General features: G+C 36.8%; 2 protein-coding genes and 1 long non-coding RNA gene across 8 annotated transcripts; 1 reads left to right on the forward strand and 2 right to left on the reverse strand.

Annotated features, from left to right (window-relative positions):
• Positions 1-262: 262 nt before the first annotated feature.
• Positions 263-17141, forward strand: Pbp49 (proximal sequence element A Pbp49). Of its 3 annotated transcripts, none has more exons than XM_077399040.1 (6): positions 263-479; positions 15303-15524; positions 15626-15803; positions 15985-16251; positions 16355-16593; positions 16798-17141. In XM_077399040.1, the coding sequence occupies exons 2-6, from the start codon at positions 15328-15330 to the stop codon at positions 17075-17077; spliced, it is 1161 nt and encodes a 386-aa protein (XP_077255166.1). In that variant the 5' UTR covers positions 263-479; positions 15303-15327; the 3' UTR covers positions 17078-17141. The 3 variants fall into 3 exon arrangements, with proteins under 3 accessions (XP_077255166.1, XP_077255164.1, XP_077255165.1); XM_077399038.1 differs by lacking the exon at positions 263-479 and adding an exon at positions 14068-14475; XM_077399039.1 differs by lacking the exon at positions 263-479 and adding an exon at positions 14494-15092.
• LOC143893535 (uncharacterized) lies at positions 473-3786 on the reverse strand. Of its 3 annotated transcripts, none has more exons than XR_013255832.1 (3): positions 2972-3786; positions 2413-2683; positions 473-2341 (listed from the first exon to the last, which is right to left on the reverse strand). It is a non-coding gene; the product is annotated as an uncharacterized LOC143893535 (long non-coding RNA). The 3 variants fall into 3 exon arrangements; XR_013255834.1 differs by having other exon boundaries at positions 2413-3146; positions 3260-3782; XR_013255833.1 differs by having other exon boundaries at positions 2413-2507; positions 2972-3772.
• Positions 10134-22626, reverse strand: LOC143893533 (protein O-mannosyl-transferase TMTC4). 2 transcript variants are annotated; one of them, XM_077399036.1, is made up of 11 exons: positions 22322-22617; positions 22006-22231; positions 21727-21910; positions 21465-21644; positions 20932-21389; positions 20433-20816; positions 20242-20349; positions 18357-18498; positions 18151-18265; positions 17863-18045; positions 17191-17337 (listed from the first exon to the last, which is right to left on the reverse strand). In XM_077399036.1, the coding sequence occupies exons 1-11, from the start codon at positions 22350-22352 to the stop codon at positions 17201-17203; spliced, it is 2148 nt and encodes a 715-aa protein (XP_077255162.1). In that variant the 5' UTR covers positions 22353-22617; the 3' UTR covers positions 17191-17200. The 2 variants fall into 2 exon arrangements, with proteins under 2 accessions (XP_077255163.1, XP_077255162.1); XM_077399037.1 differs by lacking the exons at positions 17191-17337; positions 17863-18045; positions 18151-18265 and adding an exon at positions 10134-14073 and having other exon boundaries at positions 22322-22626.
• Between the last annotated feature and the right edge of the window lie 63 nt (positions 22627-22689).

Here is a 22689-nt window from a genome sequence, read left to right on the forward strand (position 1 = left end):
CGACGGACGAGGCCGCCGATAGCGGGGCCCCAAGCGCATGGGTGAACACCCGGCTTCAACAAAGGATCTCTACAAAACATCGACCTACGGGGTGACTGATCACCGCCCCAGGGTCAAACCGGAGACACACCGGCGAGAACCGAATTCCGTCCGCTGCTAAGGACAGAATTGAGAAGTCGCACGCCGCCGAGGGACCGCTGCACGCCCCCGAAGGATCTCGTATCGACAGCACTGCGCCGGGACACCGCGGGCTTGCAAGCTCGCGCCCGATTGGCTCGCGCGCCCCTCAGGAAGGGGTACCGTATCGATTCCGCAATCGAGCGGGTCTAGCGTTTTCACTCTCTGGTCGTCCGTCGGCGAGAATCGTTTTGTAAGATACGCGATAGCCACCCCGAGTCGGGTATTTCGATATTCGTCTGGAGGATCGAGGATCGTGGTGGAAGGCGACGGCGAGGAGCCCAGGAGGAGGCGTATTCCCGGTGAGGTTGCCCGTAAATCGCGATATGTAAAGCCACGACACCGCCCTCCGGTACACGCTCTCGCTCGGGATAACGTCTGTTAAGATTGAGGGTAATTTCGCGATCGATAACGAGAGCGAAGGGCCTCGGGATGGTATCGTGGCCGCGGAACCGTGGTACAAGCGTTGTGGCGAATCCCTGGAGATCGCGATAGGCGTTAATGAGTTCGGTATCGCGAGTATATTGCGTTGTCCTCGCGACCTTGGTATACGGCCGCATACGGGCCGGTAGTTCGTCAATTGCGTTCCGTTTCTTCGCGTCGGGAAGTTCTGGTGTTCGAGCGTCGGTGTTAGCGTATCGATCGGTGTTCGGATCTCGTGATTACGGGCTGAGAATTGTGCTCTCGCGCTGAGAAACTTTGCGTCCGGTATTGCTTGCGCTGCGTCCTATACTCGCGTTAATAAAGTACCGGCGTTCACACGCTTCGTGCGTTTAGATGTTAATTGCGTAGTTCTTCCTGGCGTTCCGTGGAGATTAGAAGAGCACTTCGAGTCAAAGGTGGTGTGGCCTTCTCCACACCTGGCGCCCAACATTATTAGCGATATCGCGACTGGCTTGGTTAAATGACTCGGCGCCTTCCCGTTGCGCCCGAGCCGGAGATCTCGCGTTAAGCTAAGATATTATTGCGACAGAGTTTTCGTACGGTCCCGGACGTGGTTTCCACGCAATCCAAGCGTGACGTACCCTTATTTCGCGACATTTTGTGTTGAATCTCACTCTCGTGAGTGATATTAAGTGTCTTATTATTATTCATATTATTCATATCATATTATTAATCGTTTGAGAATAGAACCTTCCGCGGGTTTATTAGAGACCCAGTTAATACTCCGTGGGTGTCTCGCGTCCGCAGAAATATTAGTTCTGTTATAGGAATCTCGACACCCCGCCACCGGCATTCTTGATTTAGTTATCGAAATTATCTTGTGTTTGATCGAAGCCGGATGGATAAACGTTGTTATTTTCCCGACAACCAGTACTCAATAAATATTATATTCTTTGTTATCTGACTGAGTATGAAATTAACGTGTCACCCCGCCGAGTGCCGTGCCGCCCTTCATTAACCCCGCCCGTGATTAGGTCAAGCTAGCCGATTCCACGCACCTCCACACCTCGTTTCGCGTCTCGTTTAGGTTTTCGCGATTTCGTGGACGCGAAGGTACGCGTCTAACATTCGGAACATTTCGTGGAGTATCGGAGGTGCGAGGAAATCACTGGAGAGGCCATCCATCCCGCTCTCCTAAGTCCTTTTGATCCGGCTCACGTCCCGGAGCGGTCCGGGAGTGCAAAAAGTCGTGACAGCATCAATCAATTGGCAGTAAATGGCTTATATAAAATGTGTCTGGATAGAATAATGGACATATGTATTATATTATCTCGATGATTCCCATACGCCGGATTGAGCATTGCGTTTATAAATTTATAAAATTTCTCCTAAGAGCCGTTCTGATCCGAGTAAGCAAAAGTCCACATACAAAAATCCACATACGAAATTGCAACACCATGGATTTAATAGCACTTTGATATTCTTATTTAAGATAGCAGATACAATGAAAGAATCTATGGATAGATTTGAATATATTCTGTCTAGTCTTAGAAGCTATAGAGTGTCGATAGGTTTCCGTTTAACGATGCTAAACTGGTAATAATTTCTGCTCCGGTGTCAGTCTTCAAGGATAATACAACCTGTCTTGTATTTAAATGTAAATCAGGTACACTGAATTTCCTCGATTTCGTCGGCACTGCTATATTTTGCGAATCCATATCCGTAGTTTATTCTTCTCTGTAGGCACTTGCACGTCGTCATCAATAAAGCACGATAATACCTAGAACATTGATATAATTTAGAACTGTTGAAAATATATACGAATATGTTATACAATCTTTGTTGAGTTACCTTATTCCGTATGTTATAAAGTTGATTGAGCCGGGATAAAGAGAAATGTACTTTCGTCGGTCGTCCCATTTCAATGAAAAACTGGCGGTTTTTGCCTAGAATCATTTCAGATTTTATTGTCGCAAAAGAAGGTGAAATACCCGTGTCTGGATGTGGATCTCCATGCTTTGTTTCTATCATATAAATTTTGAAATCCTTCACGCTCGGTATTGCGTTTAGATTTTGTGCATCGCCGAGCACTAGCTGTTATTGTTATATCGAAACGAGATATCTATAAATTCCGCAACAATATTAATTAAAATAAAATATTTAATAATATGCCACATTAAAATATTAAATGACGTATTAATTTTTTGTAAGTAAGATGGTATAATACGTATTTGTATCTTTTTAGATAAATATGTTGCTGAGAGAATATGTTATCTTTCCGCAATTTACTAAAAATTTAAACGGTGGAAGTATTATAGTTTTAACCATGAGCCTTCCAAGAAAAAAAATCATTATTTTTAATATAAATTCTAAATTATAAATCATGAAACGCTGTTATATGATAACTTACAAATTGTATTGTATTGTGGAATGCATGCTGGACATTTCAAAATCGACACCACTATCTTTTGTGAAGTCGATATCTGAATTATCTGACGTCTGTTTCAGCCAGAAATTTGCATTTTAATAAGTATTTCAGAAATGTAACCGTTCGTAGACAACGTAGAATCAAGCAGCAATTTTTTCTAGATATTAGAGTATCACAGAGTTAGTTTCACAAGATAAATAGATAAACGATATTCTTAATTTAAGCATGACTGATTTTAAGTACAATAATGATTATGAATAATTATCCTACCTTCTGAGGTTTGTAACCACTTTATACTCCTAAACTCTTTTCATTTTCATCACAAACGTAGTTATTCAGAGTTTTTCAAACACTTCTAACAGCTCTCAATAGCATTCAGTGGGTAATTGAGCTAATTCTTTCCAAATTTCTGTTCCAATCTGATAGGCATTTACTGAACTGACCATTTAAATTCTGAGAGAGAGCAGAGCAGAACGGAGAAAGGAAAAGCAATTGAGAAAGAAGTTCAGAGAACGACATTCAGATGGTGTTAGTGGGCGCTTACTTATTTCGCGCATGCGCACTCCATTTTAGACAACAAGAAATCAGGAGAGTTGCGCTACTGTATATACTGTGCACTGAACCACATTGAACGTGCCCTGCGGCCACATGCGCATGCTCAGTGGTCGCACGCGCATGTAAAACTGCGCCAATTTTAAATGAATCAATCGTGCAGAATAACCAAGCATCTCGATTCAAGCAGTTAGGGCTCACGCTGGGAGTTTCTTTAGTTTAATTATGCATGGGAAGCACACACACACACACACACGGGGGGGGTGCGAGAGGGAGCCTTCGGCCCCCCTCTCCCGCACCCATCCCGCCGGTAGGCAGCGTCGACCCCGCTTTACAACATAAAGTAAGTTGTAAAGCGAAATTATAAAATACATGCATGGGGGGGGTGCAGGGGAGAAAAGCCTTCCTGTTCACGTGCGCTCACGCATGTAAGCCCCCTTGCACCCCTCCATGCATGTGCTTTATAATTTCGCTTTACAACTTAGCATGTACTTTAAGTTGTAAAGCGAGGTCAACGCTGCCTACCGGTGGGGCGGGTGCGGGGAGGGGGGGCCGAAGCACCCCCTCCCCCGTGTGTGTGTGTGTGTGTGTGCTTCCCACGCTTAATTAAACTAAAAAAACTCCCAGCGTGAGACCTAACTGCTTGAATCGGGATGCTTGGTTATTCTGCACGATTTAACTGTTTAATGATTTTTGTTAAAGCAGGGCACACACCAGCATACACACGTGTGTGTGCCCTGCTTTAACGAAAATCACAACTTCTATAAAGCAGAGCATATACACACGTGCATGTGTGCCCTGCTTTAACGAAAATCATTAAACAGTTAAATCGTGCAGAATAACCAAGCATCTCGATTCAAGCAGTTAGGTCTCACGCTGGGAGTTTCTTTAGTTTAATTATGCGTGGGAAGCACACACACACACACACACACACACACACACGGGAGGGTGCGGGGGAGAGGGGCCGAAGGCCCCCCTCTCGCACCCACCCGCCGGTAGGCAGCGTTGACCTCGCTTTACAACTTAGGGTGCCATTAGGGTGCCATTACATATTACATGGAGCGCGGAAACGCGGAAACGCGGAAGCGCGGAAGACAAAATTTACTAGATTTCCGTCGATCCGTTCCGTCTGTTTTGAATGCCTTAATATTACATGGAGCATATTTTGAGCGGAAAAGCGGAACAGAGAATTATAAAATATTAATTTTTAACGGTATTTATTGATTAAAATGCTTGTATTCAATAGATAAGCTGAAAAGATAAGCATATTAATAAAAATTGCAATGAATTAAGTGAACACAATTTTAAGAAATGAATACAAATGTCTATTTGTCACTATACTGTTCCGCTTTTCCGCGCAAATTGTGCTCCATGTAATATAAAGAGAAACAAACTCGCGGAACGAACGCGTCAAAATCCGTTGTCAACGCGGATACAGTATACTCAATCAAATTTCGGAGCTGTTTAATCACATTGAAAAAAAAAGCTTTTACACATACTCTTCAATTACTTTATTATTTAATAAAAGTGGCAGTATAATATTATAGATCCAAACATCATGTTGATGGTTATTATGAAGTATATCTTATATGCAAGCCAGGGTACATACATAGGCTGCGTTAAGTACTGGCAGTGAATATCGAAACGCAGCCCTACATACATACACGATAATAGCGGATTCCGCTTTTCCGTTCAAACGTGCGGGACTCAACTCGCGGAAACGCGGAATCTAGTTACTATTCTGTTCCGCGCTTCCGCGTTTCCGCGTTTCCGCGTTTCCGCGCTCCATGTAATGGCACCCTTAAAGTACATACTGTTGTAAAGCGAAATTATAAAGCACATGCAGGACTTCCGGTTCCGCCACCGTGGCGTGCGCACGGTGACGAGTTTTTGCTCGCATTATATTTATTGCGTATGCTCGAATAGTGGATTATTGGATCTATTTTGTGCGCTCTGCATGTACAGGCGCATCCGCTTTTGTCCGGGAGTCATCTTTTCCGGGGATTTTCCTGTTTACTGCGTGTGAGAAATCTTTCCTTTGTGAGTGGGGCGGCTAACCTCACTCTTAGCCGACATGTCGGCAGGGGACGATCCCCCGTCCCCCATGTCACCTAATTATGAAGAATTGAGGGTGCCATTACATGGAGCGCGGAAACGCGGAAACGCGGAAGCGCGGAACAGAATAGTAACTAGATTCCGCGTTTCCGCGAGTTGAGTCCCGCACGTTTGAACGGAAAAGCGGAATCCGCTATTATCGTGTATGTATGTATGTATGGCTGCGTTTCGATATTCACTGCCAGTACTTAACGCAGCCTATGTATGTACCCTGGCTTGCATATAAGATATACTTCATAATAACCATCAACATGATGTTTGGATCTATAATATTATACTGCCACTTTTATTAAATAATAAAGTAATCGAAGAGTATGTGTAAAAGCTTTTTTTTCAATGTGATTAAACAGCTCCGAAATTTGATGGAGTATACTGTATCCGCGTTGACAACGGATTTTGACGCGTTCGTTCCGCGAGTTTGTTTCTCCTTATATTACATGGAGCACAATTTGCGCGGAAAAGCGGAACAGTATAGTGACAAATAGACATTTGTATTCATTTCTTAAAATTGTGTTCACTTAATTCATTGCAATTTTTATTAATATGCTTATCTTTTCAGCTTATCTATTGAATACAAGCATTTTAATCAATAAATACCGTTAAAAATTAATATTTTATAATTCTCCGTTCCGCTTTTCCGCTCAAAATATGCTCCATGTAATATTAAGGCATTCAAAACAGACGGAACGGATCGACGGAAATCTAGTAAATTTTGTCTTCCGCGCTTCCGCGTTTCCGCGTTTCCGCGCTCCATGTAATGGCACCCTGAGAGACGATTTCCAAGCATTTTTATCGCAGTCGGAGAAAAGTAATCGGGCTTTAACAGAGAATGTCATGGATATTGTGGAGGAAACAAGAAAGCGTCCCCTTCCCATTTCTTCCACCGAAGATGAGGAGGCTACCGAATCCATCTCGAGTGTTAAAAACAACAAGAAGAGGCAGGGCAACCCTGTTATATCCGGTTCTTCCCCGAGGAAAACAGGAAAACAATCTCAGGCTACACCGGAACAATAAAAAATGAAGATAAATAATAAGAGGGATTCTAACTTGCCAAATAGTAATCAGGGCAACAAGCCTGGTGCAAGTGAGATTCCAACTATATATGGTGCTTATACAAAAGCTTCTTTCATTGTTCTTTTTCGTATGCCTACGGCAAAGGACCAGCCCAGAAGACGCATCTCTATTCTTACAATGGCAAGGAAGCTTATGTCAGCAAACGTGAAATACGAGTGTTTCGCCTTTCTCGTTTAATACATGGAAAGTTACATTCCCGTCAAAAGCTGCGGCTAATGCAGCTCTCAAGAACAAATACATTAAAGAAGCTGGATTTTTAACTTATATCCCAAAATATAAGTTAACTCGACAATTTGTGATTAGAAATATTCCCCTTGATTTCTCGTTGACCGATTTAAAAAATACAATTGAGGATGAGAATCAAGACATTCTGATTCTGGATCTTTTTAGACTAAAAAGAAGGGATCGTACTACTGGTATATGGTCGGACTCGCAAGCGGTCTGCATTCAGAAGATGGGAGAGGATCTTCCTCTCTCTCTCATTGATCTCTCATTGAAAAATTGACATACCTAAATGATATCCGTCCCATCCTACACGGGAAGCGCATGAGTAACCCCTTTTCTGAGGCATTGTCTTCCTTCCAGGAATATGTGAATCATGTTCCTCAGAGGGAATATCCGATATGTTATCCTAGAAATTTTGAGGCTCTTTTTTTTCGTTTGGAGGTGGATGAGGTTTCCGGATATGTAATTAATAGAGATAACTTTTCATCTGACAAGTTTAACGAGTTATTCGGTCAGGCCATGCTTTCGAGTAAGGTTATATTTACAGACGGATCTATTATAAAGAAGGAGGGCGGGGACTCTGCTGGTTTCTCCGTTGTCCTAGATTCCGGTACCATACTTTTTAGATCGTCCGCTCTTGGTTTCTTGTCCTCTTTTACAGTGGAATCAATGGCTATCTTAAAGGCTCTTCAAATCTGTGAGGAGCAGGAGTGGTCTAAAGCTTTTATTTTCTCCGACTCGTTGTCCAACCTACTTGCTATCTCTTCTAGTTATAAACCCTCTCGGGCCTCTTTTTTGATCTTAGAAATAAGAAATCTTTTGATTGAATTCAAAAAGAAAAATTAAAATATAAATTTAGTTTGGATTCCCTCGCATAGAGGTATAAAGGGAAACGAGTTTGCAGATAGGATTGCCAAGGCGGCCTGTGACGATCCCCGGGGAGACTTTAGTGAAATCTCTCATAGAGAATTAAAACGGTTATGGAAAAATGAAACCCTCAAAGAGTCAATCGAGTGGGGTTATGGGGAGAGGATCTTTAGAGGGTCCAGATTTTTCTCAGTCTTTTACGATCACGATAACTTCAACTGTAGGACGGCGTGGTTTGATGGAGTGATTATGAAAAGAAGAGCATTCACAACTATTAATCGTTTGAGATGCGGTCATACATCTCTCCGGGACAGCCTGTTTAGGTTCCTCATCGTGGACTCCCCGGACTGTCCATATTGCGGGGAACTGGAGACCCCTAAGCACGTTTTCTGATCTTGTTTTCAGTATGACGAACAACGCGAGATTTTGGTAAAGGCCCTATCCAAGTTGTTTGGATACGGCCCCTATTTATTGGAGTTTTTACTTCAAATCCCCTCACCGGAGGTGGCATTCATTCTAGAGGAGTTCATATGCTCATTGCCGATTTTCATTTGATACAAATCCTTATTTCCTACGCTTTGGTAGGCAGCTCTATACCCGGTTTATGATCCGTTAATTATGCGCCGTCGAGGTGTGCTCTGCTTAACTTGAGTTGATGTACAAGTGGTCAAATACTTAGTCGTATACTTTAGTTCGTAAATATGAATAGAAATAATTTGTGCAACTGCAAGAAATGCTTTTATAATTCTCTTTTTTATTTTATTTGTGTTTTCTTCTAGGTATAATTTTTAGTCCTTTAAAAGGTTTGGGGAAAAAAAATGTTTAGAGTTTTTATATCTAGATGTACCTTTGCCTTTAGTTTTAACAATTATCATTTTAGCGAATTCGGCAGACACGCACTGATTCTGTGCTAGTGCTGCCCCAATACAGCACCAGTGCAGCATATTTTCTAGTTAGCATCGATTACATGCGACCAATCTCAGTGCAGCATTGAAATGGGGCAGCACTGGGATAAAGCAGCACTGTATTCATGCGTGCATGATCTTCAGGCATGATCCTGCGTTCATGCATCTGGTACTCAGGAGGTATAACCAATAAAAATTTAACACTTATAATTTGAAAAAAAGCAAAATGAGTGTGGAGGAGAGCGTGATTAATATTAAAAATTTTATGTATGATGAAAATAATAAGTTGATAGAAGATACGGATCACATTTTACGTGAGGTTGAAAAAGAAACAGGTTATACATCATATACATATTTTGTATTTTTGTTCTATTATAGATTTGTATCATATAGCTCGTCTACAATAGCTGTAAAAGTATGCGGTAAGACGTAAGCAATAAGCTATTGACCAACCACAGTCAATTATTCTTGAATTGTAAAAATCCCATTAGTCAACAGCTTACTGCTTACGTCTTACTGCATACTGTTGCGGCTATTGTAGACGAGCCATTATTATTCATATTATAATATGTACATATTATAAGATATATGTATATATATATATATATATATATATATATATATATATATGTATATATATATTATATATATAATTTATTATATTACAGGTGATTTAGACACAATTATTACAAAAGAAACAGTTACTCGAAGCTGGTTTTGAATTTCCTAGTAACGATCTTGATTCATTACATACACAAGAAAAACACATTTCTGAAAACGAATGGTTAGATACGAGCACGACATTGTTATTGGATAAATACGCAACCTACTTGGAATTAGTAGGTCCGATGAAGAAGTTTAAAAATAAAAAAGCAATGTGGCAACTGTGGCAACAAATAGCAGAAGATTTAGAAGCAACTCTTGGTATTAAAAAAACATATATTCAATGCGAAAATCGCTACAAAACTATCCTTAAAAGAAAACGCGTTTCTGATAAAAATAATTCCACTTCTGGGTCAAAAAGAATGAAAGTAAATTTTGAAAATGAAATAAAAAAGATTGCTGCTATAGATGATAGTGTACAACCAGAAATATCACAAAGTGCAAACAAAGTTGTGATTAATGTTAAAGATACTCCACAAACATCTAACGTTAAAAAAAATAAGAAAGATTCAAGTTTAGCACAGACTTTATTAAAGATTCATAACGAAAAAAAGGCTAAAAGACAAGAAAGACATGAAGAAAAAATGAAATTATTAAAAAGTTTTTTTGAAAAAGAAAATTTATAAAAAAAATAATTACTTATTTTGTAATGTTAATTACTTATTATTTTGCAGTATTAATTACATATTATTTTATAATTCTGATTACGTATATTATTTTGTAATGTTGAAGAAAACGAAGTATTCATGAGAAATATAATATATTTGTATTTGTTAAGGATAAACATAATTATAGTAACGTATATGTATATTATTATACTACACTTTGTCATATATTGTAACACAATAATGGGAAGTTTTTGAAAGACAGTATCGTAAAAACTCCCTAATATTATGGCTTATGTGTAACGCAATAATACTAAACACGCAATAATAATTCTAATAGCCGAAAGTTATGTTTACTATGTAATATTTGATTTATGCAAAAATATGTGCAAATACTTTGTTTAATATACTTAAAAATATAAAAATAAAATAAATATTTTTTTGCTATACTATGCTATTATTATATATATATACTTCTTATTAGATATTATATATATAGAGTTAAACACAAAATGTAAAATTAAACGTAATAAAAAATGAAACGTAATAAACGTCATAAGTTTAGAAAACTGAATTATGACAATAATTGACATAGCCGATTCCTTTTTTCTTCACCTTCAATTCTATTATCTCTATTAATTTCTTCAAAATCTTGAATATTTACAATGTCTACTTCTTCCATGAAATCATCCAAATTATAATAATAATAATAATAAACTTTATTAACGGGTAATAAACCCTTTAGCGTACAAAGAGAAAAGAAAAAACAAGAACAATAAGATAAAATAAAAATTTTACAACATAATATGGAGAAATTCAGGTTACAAGAGTAGTCGAGAAAGTTTTTGTTGAAAAGTTGATACAGAGCCACCAAAAAAGTCAACCCTATTGGAGAAATTACTTGCAGATATTATTAGCCTATTTACACACGAATTCGCGCTATACAAAGTACGGTGATACTCGAAGTGGAAGATGGAGTACTGTCTTAATTCTCTAGTCGGGATGTTGAAATAGATACGTTCCAACAAAACCGGACAATCAATAGAGTGATTAAGAAGCTTAAAAATAAATGTAAGATCAAAGGTTAGTCTCCTATTTTCTAACGATAGCAGATTTAATCTATCTAATATAGTGCAGTATTCATGGCAAGTAATTGACATGGGATTACCTAGCCGATAAGCAGCCATACGCAGGAATTTGTGCTGCACACGTTCAATCAATAGCTGATGACATTCAAAATACGGAGACCAAACTATGGAACAGTACTCCAACTTGGGGCGAACTAACGTACAGTATAATAATTTTAAAGTGGTTATATTCTTAAAAAATCTACCCCATCGGAGGATGAATCCAAGCGTTCTATAAGCAGATGAAACTATTGATTGTATATGTGTATTAAATGATAAGTCCGCACTGAACAAGACCCCGAGATCTCGAGCTTCGCGCACTGCTGAGAGAGGTAAACCATCAAGAGTATAGTTATATAAATATAAGTTACGTCTACGAGAAAAGTGAATAACAAAACATTTAGAGACGTTAAGCCGAAGACAGTTCCTCCTACACCAGGCCTCAAGTTCAAACAAGTCATGTTGTAATAAAAGCGCATCAGCAGGTCCATTAATCCGGCGGTATAATTTAAGGTCATCAGCATACAGTAAGAAAGAGCAGAATTTAATAAAAGCAGCTATGTCATTAATAAATAAAACAAATAAAAGAGGGCCAAGATGTGAGCCCTGCGGCACTCCAGACAAAACATTTATACTTCTAGAGAAGCTATTATTAAACTTTATGACTTGAGACCTGTTTGATAGGAAGCAGGATATCCAACGCAAAAGAGAACCTCCGAACCCTAGAGATCGAAGTTTACACATTAATATTGTATGATTAACTGAGTCGAACGCTTTTCTAAAATCGGTATAAACTGAGTCAACCTGGGATCCACTCTCAACAGTAGAAGTTAAAAAATCATAGTAATTAACAAGATTTGTCGTTGTCGAGCGTCCCGGTACAAATCCATGTTGTTCCTTTATAATAATGTTTTTACATAGGAAGCTAAGTTTTCGAGCAACAATGCCATCAAAGATTTTCGGCATAACATTTTGTTTACATATAGGACGATAGTTAGTGACTGATTGACGGTCGCCACCTTTAAAAATCGGAGAGACAAGACATTGCTTCCAAAGAGATGGGAAGGCACCATCCCTCAGTGACTTATTAAAGATCAGCCACAAAAATCTTGACGCGATAAAGATACATGAATTTAGTAATAAAGGCGGAATGCCATCCAACCCCGCGGAGCAGCTCAATGGAAGCTCACAAATCTCGTTATACACATCCGAAATTGATATGTCCAGGGATAAAAGATCCAAGGGGTGATTTAAGTTAAAACCGCTGTCAGAGTATTCGTCGATTACATCGCTACTAATATAAACAGATTCGAAATAATCAGCGAAGCAGTTCGCAATAGATTCATCATCCTCCAGTAAATGATCATTATGCAGAATCTGAGAGGCGCAATGCTTGGAAGATCTGATGTCTCTGATAAAGCCCCAGAAAAGATTGGTATTATTCGACAGCGCATGTTCAGATTTATCAATAAAATCAGACCAGCAAACAGCAGACAGAGATTTACATCTAGCTCTAAGATGAGAGAAAGATAGATAATCAGAGAATGAAAGAGTGCATTTATATCTTAAGTGTGCCGCCTTCTTGGCCCTGATTAGAGAAATTAATTCCTTGGTGAACCATGCTGGATAAGTAGATTCAAAAATAACATAAGAGGGAACATAAGTATTAATCGCAAAGTTCAAGTGAGAGTAAAGTAGCTCAGTGGCCTCATCCACCGGAATATTAGCAAAGGCAGAGTCCCAGTCAATCTGACCTAAATAGTCATCAATTGCAGAAAAATCGGCACGTTTAAAACACAGTCTGCAGAAAGAATTCCCTGCAGGATGAGCAGCAGTGGGAAGTGGCAGGGCAAATTCGAGAGCAGGATGATGTGTGTCGCAAGGAAGGAGAGGCTCAAGGGAAGCATGTACGTGAATACCATCGAGAGAGGAAAAAATCAGATCAAGCTCGTTCCCCAGCGCATTGCTTATATTATTGTATTGCCGAAAGTTGCAAAGACTAAAATATTCGTTGACAATATCAGCTTGTCTTAATTGTGAGCCGCCCCTGGCATTATAATTCAGAGATGAATTGTTTTGATACCAGTTAATATTTGGCAGGTTAAAGTCACCAAGAATAATAAGTTTAACATTAGGATAAGAAAAACAAACATCCAGCACGGAACGACAATGAGATTCATAAACATCAGGCGAAGAATTAGGCGGAATATAGACAGCGACAATAATAAATACGCGACGGCCGATCCTTACTTCGACAAAGAGATGTTCAATATTAGAAGGAGATTATTCAATACAGCGGCTGGGAAAACAATTACGGACAGCAATTAAAACACCGCCGCCCCTCGAGTAGATGCTAGTATGTTTATCCCTGTCATATCGGAAAACTTTAAAATCACAATTAGGCCCAGCTCAGCATCAGAAACACCAGAATTAAGCCACGTTTCGGTAAAAATAACAAAGTCAACTTTCAGCACGGAAGAATTGATCGAACACCGCAGATCAGCCAATTTCGTCCTCAAACCTCTCACATTCTGATAATACGCTAAAGGGTGATAGTCGCGTTTTTTTGGCGCCTATTAGTGGAAGCTTTTACAATTTTCAGCACACCGTTAATAAATCTCAAAGTCATGTCGGTAACACCAGTGTCTTTAAGCGATTCAAACCGCTTCTTAACACAAACGAAATGATCACGCTGTTTCTTGGTTAAATCCTGTTTGATAGCAACTGGCCCAGAGTAACTATTCTTCCTCCTCAGTATGTCGATGGCGTCAGATCTGGATGGCAGTGAGACTCGCAAAGGTCTTGCATGACCCTGTATAAAAGTGCCGAGTCTCCGGATCTTGATACGAGGAGGATTTAAGGGCCGTATCTTGCGTATTATTTCCTCGGCCGTGGCCAGATACTGTGCCGCAGGGGGAAGTGATCCGCGCAGTTCTTTGGGCCCAACGAACCTACGGCATCAACCCGAGTTCAAGACATCGCGGACATACACATACAATTACACATACGCACATACATATACACCTGGCCATATTGCCTTGAAAATAGAGGCAGGAGGCAGGTGCCAGTATTAGAAAGAAGAAGTGTTCGTAGTCGCTACAGCTCGTCGGTATGACAGGAATCATAACCTGATTCCTGTCAACTTTGACGTTTAATATCTCGCTTCGCGGGCAGAGCGACACTTTTTTCTGCCAGATTTGGTCGTTTCGTGCAAAAACGCGTCGATTAAGTTTAAGTTCAACGAAATCGGTGAGGAGGCCACTATTCTTCAGATTTACCCGCTTTTTTCTGCTAGATTCTTGCGTTTCGTGTAAAAACGCCGTCGATTGAGCATAATTTCATCGATATTGGAGGTGAGGTCCCTAAGGCCATTGCACGTAACAAAGATTTAGCCATAATCGTAAGGCCGTAAGAAAATAAACTAATCACAATCGATTATTCTCCTCGCGCTCGAAAAATAATCGAGTGTGATTAATCTATTTTCTTATGGCCTTACGATTACAACTAAAACTTCCCAGATAGCCAAGTCTGTCGAAAACAGATTTTGTAAAATCTTGCTACAAATGTTGTTGACACAAGAAGGATACAAATTTAATACAGAATTTGATTTAACAAATAATGTCGACAAAATGCTAGCGAATATGTAACAAAATCTGCTGACATAATTAGATAGTAAATTGCTAACAAAATACGGGCAAATGTGGCCATGTAACCAGACAGCAAATTGGCAGCAAAAACCGAGCAAAATTTGCGTCGAGCACTCTGACGATAAATTGGCGACAAAAACCGAGCAAGATCTGCAAAGCTACGCAAAGCTTGCTCAGTTTTTGCCGATTATTTGTCATCAGACAGCGCTGCGCAAAGCTTGCTCAATTTTTGCCGATTATTTGTGGTACCGAATTCCTACAACCAATCTTTGAACGAATTTGATGCCATCTTGGCGACAATTTGCTATCAAATTGCTTACTGGGTTTGTATGGCTTTAAACTGTATAATTATCAAAATGTTTTTAAGTGGCAAACGACGACTTTTCTTTTTTACATCTTTGTTTTTGTCACAAAAAAGTATCAAAAGAGTATATTTTTGTTTAAAATGTAAATAGAATATTCTAAACTGAACACTGGCTAATAATGTTTAGTATTTTTTTGTACATACATATATTTTTGCTCTTTGATTTTAGATAAAACTTATTCATATGGATAATAATGGATCAAATATATAAGCTTTACGATCGACAGGCATCGCCAAAAATTTGCATAAAGGATTACTTTCAACAATATAGCAAACTACTCAAGTCATTGATTTGTCACGAAGTTAGCAAACAAAGCGAGGAAAATATTTTTCAACTTATGGATACCGACCTCTCACAAGCAAGAATACTTTTAATGAAACAATATTGCAGGTACCTTATGTTACAGCACGTAATAAATGATATTGTATTTTCTGATAAAAATTAAAAAATTAAGTATAGACTCATACATATATCGGTGTCAATTTTTACAGCATAGATAATTTAACGTTGCCAATGGAGGCTGCTAATGCGGCGGAAAAGGAGAAACAAGGATATGTTAAAATTCCTGAAACAATCTCAGATAATGTTCCATTGGAAACAATTAAAGTGTTAAAGATCTTATCTAAGGAAACTTTACAAAAATCAAAACATCAAAATGGCATTCCTGTTGTAAGTTGCTTTCAAGAAGAATATATTAAGATATACAGAGTATTGAAAAGATTTACTAAAATTGAATTGAATTATTATAATTGTTATAGGACCAATAATTTTATAGTCACTGTATTACTTAATGTAATATAACGCTGTGACAAATTTATAACATTAAAATAATAAAATTGTTTCTTTCTAGAAACATGACAAGTTAAAATCATCTGATAACTCCGTAAAGCCAAGTGAGGAATTTTTAGTTTATGTCAGGGTATATGAACCATTTAAAAGCCACTCTCGTCTTAAGTATAAAATAAGTGTCCCAATTCTCAAACTTAAAAGCGTTATATCAATATTGGGATGCCAGACTCTTTATGAATTACGACAGAAGATAATATGTCAATCTGATTTGTCGATTATAAAGGAAATTAGTGAAAAACCGAATCAAAGACCCGGACCTATGGCAAAGGTAACTGTTTCTTCAATTTGGAGCTTTATCTATTTTATAACCTGGTCCATGTGTTCGTCGTATGTAAAAAAAGAGAAAGTTAATTGCATTTTGTATATTATAGGATGTCTATCCCTCAGGATTCTTCTATATTGAAGATACATTTTATAACGATACTAGTGTGCCAACAAACATTGATTACAGTAATATCATATTGGAATGGGCAACAACTCGTGATATAGGTCCATTTAAAGTTGCGACTATGGACGCCCAGATAAATTCTCTTTATGCAAGATTTGGTTTTCCATGGGTGTACCAGCATCAGGGTTCCTGCGAACACTTGATTGTACTAACTGATGCCAGGTAACTCTTATTAACACTAATGTAATGGAAGTATCTAATTTAAAGCGTTCATAATAAAATTTCTTTTATAATACTGGCAAAAATAACAAAACCATGATACAAAGTTAGGTTGATAGAGCTGTGATATTTGTATTATTGGTAACAAATCATTTTATTTAACATCTGTTATTAACGAATTAATTCATTTTGTTCATTCATTCTCAGATTAGTAACTGATGACGATGTATTAATATCATCTGCATATCCAAGAATAGAAAGAATAAGACCTATTTCTGGAAAACACTGCATCTATTGCGGAATATTTAACGTGCATTGGATTGTAACGGAACACGATAGAATACCACATGACATAAGTTATTTTTGTAATAAATGTTTTATATCTTATAATTACGTTGACGGTAAAAAAGTCGGAAATTTTAAAGCATACAGTTATCCTTGTATATCGGAATTAATGACGATAATAAGACCTAGTAAACTAAGATAAGACCTAAAAAATCTAAACAAGACCTATGAAAAACTTCAATAAATTTATATATATATATTTTGCATATATGTATACGGGAGTTGTATGTGTTATAAATATATTTAGGATACAAGTGTAACAACATTATTTTATTGATGCCTTTAATGCATACAATTTTTGCAAGTTTTCTCTTGCACTATGTAAATCTGGCTTTAATTGCAATGCTTTCTTATACATCTCCTCTGCTGCATTTAATTTATTCCAACGATGATATAAGACACCTAAATAAGATATTTCTGATTTTATATATTATCTTAAATTATTCATATCTGATATATACATATGTATACACATTTACATAAATATGGAATGTTTTATGCCAAATCCAACCATATTTTTTCTCAATATCAGCAAATTTAATAAACTTGAGGTTTTTTTTAAAAAAGTTGAGTTTTGTGAGAAAGTTGGCTTATCCAAGAAAAGATACGTTAATCTAAAAAAATGCTTCTTGAACTTTCTCGATATGCATATAAACATAAAAATTTGGTTTTTTAAGTCAAAGTTGTGACTGGTTTTATCAGCTTTTGCAATCCTAAACTGGTCGATGAGATAATAGATTTAGCAACCAACACATATAGGAATTTGATATAATGAGTAATAGCTTATATCATGAATCGAATACTCTTAGTATTCGTTGATACAAGTTGTATCATATCAAATTCCTGCGTTCTCAAACTTGTATTCTTCAACATCAGTGGGAAAAAGAGGGTTGGTGTGAAATATCGCTGATGCATTTCTCAATGTACCTAAGTTTGCATAAATCATAGGAACCATAGGATTTATCGATATTGCCCGTTTGAATTGGATTTCTGCGTCTTCGTATTTTCCCTTTTTTCCCAAAATATTAGCAATATTGAAATAGATAGAAGCATGATTCGGAATAAATTTTAAAGCTTTATTTGCCACTTTCAATGCCTCTTCTGTCCTATCTAAAATTATAGAGTGTGTATCTCTTAAAATATATTTTTTAATATTATAGTAACTGATGTACACAGTAACAGAAAGATACAGTATTAATTTAAATAAGCACAAACCTAAATCATCTAATAGTAGTATCATATTTGTCCATGCTCGTTTATGCGTGGATTTTTGCTTAGTCGCATTTATCCAAGCTTTCAACGCCTTGTCATATTGTTTTCGTTCTAGATACTATCGCCATCAATTTTGAATTAGTAAATTAAAATAAGATAATCTCAAAAATAGATTAAAAAATTATATTTTACTATTATGTAGTACTCACCAATACGCCTAGATTGTAATAACAATCTGGATAATTTGATCGGTATTGCAGAGCCATGAAATAACTTGCTTCTGATTCCTCATACCTTTTCAATGCTGACTGAACTATACCTCGATTCATCCACGCCGTAGAAAAATCCTTTCTAAAATTCATAAGTTTGTGTGAGAGATACGATATCTACATATTTATATTTGTAATATACATATCTATTTTATAATTTGTCATAAACAGAAAGAAAAACAAATAAAAAAATAGTGCAAATTAGAAATTTGCACTTGGCTTCCTCATAAAGGAAGTGATGAAACAGCCCGATATCTCAATATTTACGATATCTCAAAACTAATCAACCAAATCTTAAAGAATTATATATGAAATAGGGGCAGAAAAAAAAAAAAAAAAAAAAAAAAAAAAAAAAAAAAAGACTGTGGAAAATATAATTAAATTAAAAATAGTCCAATGTTGAGATATCGTAAATATTGATATCGGGCTGTTTTTTTTTTTTTTTTTTTAATCGATAGAGTATCATTCAAGGAAGGTTGGTATTGAATTTGGCGATGATCAGTAAAGGGATTCTTTTTTAAAAATTTTTTGAATTTTTTTTAGAAATGTTCGTGGTTGCTATAACATTTGCAAATTTTGAAATATTGGACTATTTCTAATTTTATTATATTCTTCAGTCTCTTTTACCTCTATTTCATGTATAATTTTTTAAAATTTGGTTAAGGTTCCTGGTCCCTGAGCCGAGAACTCTGCGTTGACGGTGGCCACTCTCTCCTCTCACTCTCTCCAATGGAGAATTCTGTCTTGTGACATGTTGACAACCTATTTTGTTGTGCGTGCTATTTCTTTATTGTTTGCTCTGTGCTTGTGCTCTAACGTTTAACGTATTCGTGAAAGTCGTAAAATTGGCCGAAAAGTAAGATTTGCATGCGGAAGGAACGTTTTCACCTCCTTTCGATAGTCGTTAAACGGCTGTTTTTCCCGTATGTTTAGGCTTCGTTTTATGGCTGTTTGTTTATTGTCGAGAGAAAAGGGTAGTTTTCGGCCAATTTTGGAAGTGTTCTGAAACGATCTATAATGATGTTTTATTGAAATATCTTTTTATTTGAAAATGGCATGCACAACAAAATTGGGTATTTTCCTCGCCTCGATAGTAAAAATTCAATATGGCCGCGGTGACTACCCAGGAGCCTTAATTAGTTTTTGAGTTAAAGAAATTTCAGTAAACTTGGTTGTTTTTTTAACAGAAATCGGTAACCCCTTTATTATTAAAAATTTTTATTAATTCTATTATATTATATTCTTCAGTCTTTTCTACCCCTATTTCATATATAATTTTTTTAAATTTGGTTAATCAATTCTTGAGTTAAAGAAATTTAAGTAAACTTGGTTGTTTCTTTTAACAAAAATCGGTAACCCCTTTATTATTAACAATTTTTAATAATTCTATTATATTCTTCAGTCTTTTCTACCCCTATTTCATATATAATTGGTTAAGATTTGGTTGATCAGTTCTGGAGTTATAGAAATTTCGGTAAATTTGGCACATACATACACACATATCGACATTTTTTTTAGGCGATATTTCGACGTTTTACAACAATCTGAACATATTGGCAGAAAAAACTCAAAAATCAATCTTTTCTTTGGTTTCTTCTACCCCTATTTCATATATAATTTTTTTAAATTTGGTTAACTAGATCCAACTTTATACACAATCAAAGGTTCATATACGAATTTACGAAAGCAAAGCTTCCTCTATGAGGAAACAAAAGAGATTACATGCATATACATATAGATTTTAATTTCTCATTATAGTTCAAATAAATAAGACATTTATAAGTAGAACTGTTCATCTTAGATGATGATATTTAACCGGACTTACTGTAAATTAACAGCTTGCTCGAACAAATTTACAGCTTCCAAAAGCTGCCCATCGTCTTTAAGTAAATTGCCAAGATTATTCAGAGCTTGAGCATATTTTGGATTTAATCTGTGTAGCAAAGAACATAAATGTATAACACAATAACATTTCTTAGAAGAAAAAATTAAGATCTTGTATACTGTATGGAATACCGTAAAGCCTCTCGATATTCTAGTTTGGCGAGATCAACATTTCCTGCGTCTGCAGCATTTTTCGCGATATTATAATGTACTTTTGCGTTCAAAGGGCATACATTTAATGCTGATTGAAAAAGCAGTCTCTCATTTCTCCATTGGCTACTCCTTATCCAAGAACGCACGAACAGTAATACAATAAGCATTACGAATGCCAGCAACGACATCTTAGGCAAGGCAATTCGGGCAGAAAGTTTCTGCAAACCGATAATAACTAGCAAGCAATATCCCGCCGAAGGAATATACAATACTCTCTCTGCCAAAACAAATCCGACGTTGAAGAAAATATTACTTGCTGGCAGAAATGGACAGATCAACACTGTAAGACCCATAATTATATATCTGCAAAAGTTTATATACTATATATATATATATATATATATATATTATATTATATATATACATATATATAGAAAACGTTCTCGACATACATATCTTTTCTGATTTTTAAAATTACCTTAAGGTCTTGTCCTTATGATAGATAAACGTATACACAATAAATGCTCCAAACATGAGCCAGAAAATAATGACTACAAAAGTTCTGTAGTCATAGCCAGTAATCAGAGATATGCAGCCCATTGACCAATCAAAACAAAGCCAAATGGGGCATATAAGTAACCATATATTCAGGCAATAGATATAGTTATAATTGAGTATACGAAGCAATACGTTATCCATAAAAGACGCTGGATTATCTACTGATTGAAATTTTGGGGTGGAGAACCCCATAATACTGAACCTTAGAAGCAAAAGTATTATAGCAATGAGAACGAGTGCAACGAGTCGTAATAAAACATTTCTAAGATTAATAAAATTATTTAAACTTTTATCAGCATATTTAAATGTGAGAGAATTAATTATGTCAATCGGATATATCTTGTTCACGATAACTATGTCGTATATTGCACAAATACCCTAAAAGATAAAGACAAAAATCCTTTATAGTTACGTTAAAAAAATCAAGTTTAGCGGCGCAATTTTGATACTCACAATAGCAGTGATCCCAGTTTCTTTACATAGCATCGCTGCGGTTATGCAAATAGCAAAACTGAACATGGCAGCCCATGCCTGTAATATATTCTTTGCATATATTGTATGGCTGTACAACAAGATTGATAGCCATGTAAACAAGCTACATAATAATTCAGCGCGTCCAACAATTCCAGATACCTGAAATACGAAGGTACAAACATAATTGTAATATATTCGGATATTAGTACATAATTAATAATAATATTATACTCATAATTACAGCCTCTGTATGAATTGGATGAACTGCAAATAGGGCTGCAGCATAAAATGAAGTGCTCCGTTCTTTCGGCCCCAAAAATATATTGTATACGGACAGAATCAACAGGCAAATTGCACTGTGCAATATTATGTTTACTATATGATAGTCTTGCGAAACCAAGCCTTGTCGTAACCAGAATTGTAATCTATAGGGATAAATGAAAAAGAAAATTGATTTCTATACAACTTTTTAGCAAGATATTGTTACATGTATCTGTGGATGCACTTGATATTCTTTTACCTGAAACTAAGGATGGTGAAAGGTCTGTATGATTTGTGGCTTTGCCTATGGGATAATTTGGTACCCCAAAAGTCATTTTGAAATATATCCCAGAACGGTGTGTCGCGTACATCGTTGTTATTGACGATAGCCTCGTTATCATCAAAAACAAAATCTCCGTCATAACTGTTAACAAAACAAAGTGACAAAATCACGATTATCCAAGGAGAAAGCGATGACGGTACGGCTGAAAATTTATAAAATTTTTCATTAAAAAAATGTTTGCTCTCGTGCGTGTAATATCCATGTAATTCATGTGTATTAAATGGTGATTCACCTGGCAAATGAGTCGATATTTTATTTTTCATGATATATCCTAAAGTCCTAAACAAAAAACAGATTATTGCCTCTTGTTTATACCACAGTCCCCACAGTCTGCCACAGTCTTATGTATGATTGTATGTATCTCCATTGTATACATACATACATTCATACATACAAAAGCGGGGAGCACACACTTCTGCACAACGCATAATACGTAAGCACTAAGGCTGGTATTCATAGTCTTCAAGATTGTCTTAAGTAATGTCTTAAGACGCTAATACGGCTCTGTGATTGGTTCATGACATCTTAAGATTGAACTTAAGACGGCCTTAAATAACTATGAATACCGGCCTAAGCATAAGAAAATTGATTGGTCTATTT

This window comes from Temnothorax americanus, unplaced genomic scaffold (genome assembly GCF_048541705.1).
Source record: "Temnothorax americanus isolate GAGA-0224 unplaced genomic scaffold, ASM4854170v1 Scaffold121, whole genome shotgun sequence".
Lineage (NCBI taxonomy): Eukaryota > Metazoa > Arthropoda > Insecta > Hymenoptera > Formicidae > Temnothorax > Temnothorax americanus.

Bases quoted from the DNA above. Each gene is read 5' to 3' on its own strand.
- Pbp49 (XM_077399040.1), top strand. From the start codon at position 15,328: ATGGATCAAATATATAAGCTTTACGATCGACAGGCATCGCCAAAAATT. The intron at 15,804-15,984 runs GTAAGTTGCTTT...GTTTCTTTCTAG, and splicing joins ATCAAAATGGCATTCCTGTT to AAACATGACAAGTTAAAATC. The intron at 16,594-16,797 runs GTAACTCTTATT...ATTCATTCTCAG, and splicing joins ATTGTACTAACTGATGCCAG to ATTAGTAACTGATGACGATG.
- LOC143893533 (XM_077399036.1), bottom strand. From the start codon at position 22,352: ATGAAAAATAAAATATCGACTCATTTGCCAG. The intron at 21,645-21,726 runs GTAATTATGAGT...TTCGTATTTCAG, and splicing joins ATCCAATTCATACAGAGGCT to GTATCTGGAATTGTTGGACG. The intron at 18,499-20,241 runs GTAAGTCCGGTT...TATGAATTTTAG, and splicing joins GAGCAAGCTGTTAATTTACA to AAAGGATTTTTCTACGGCGT.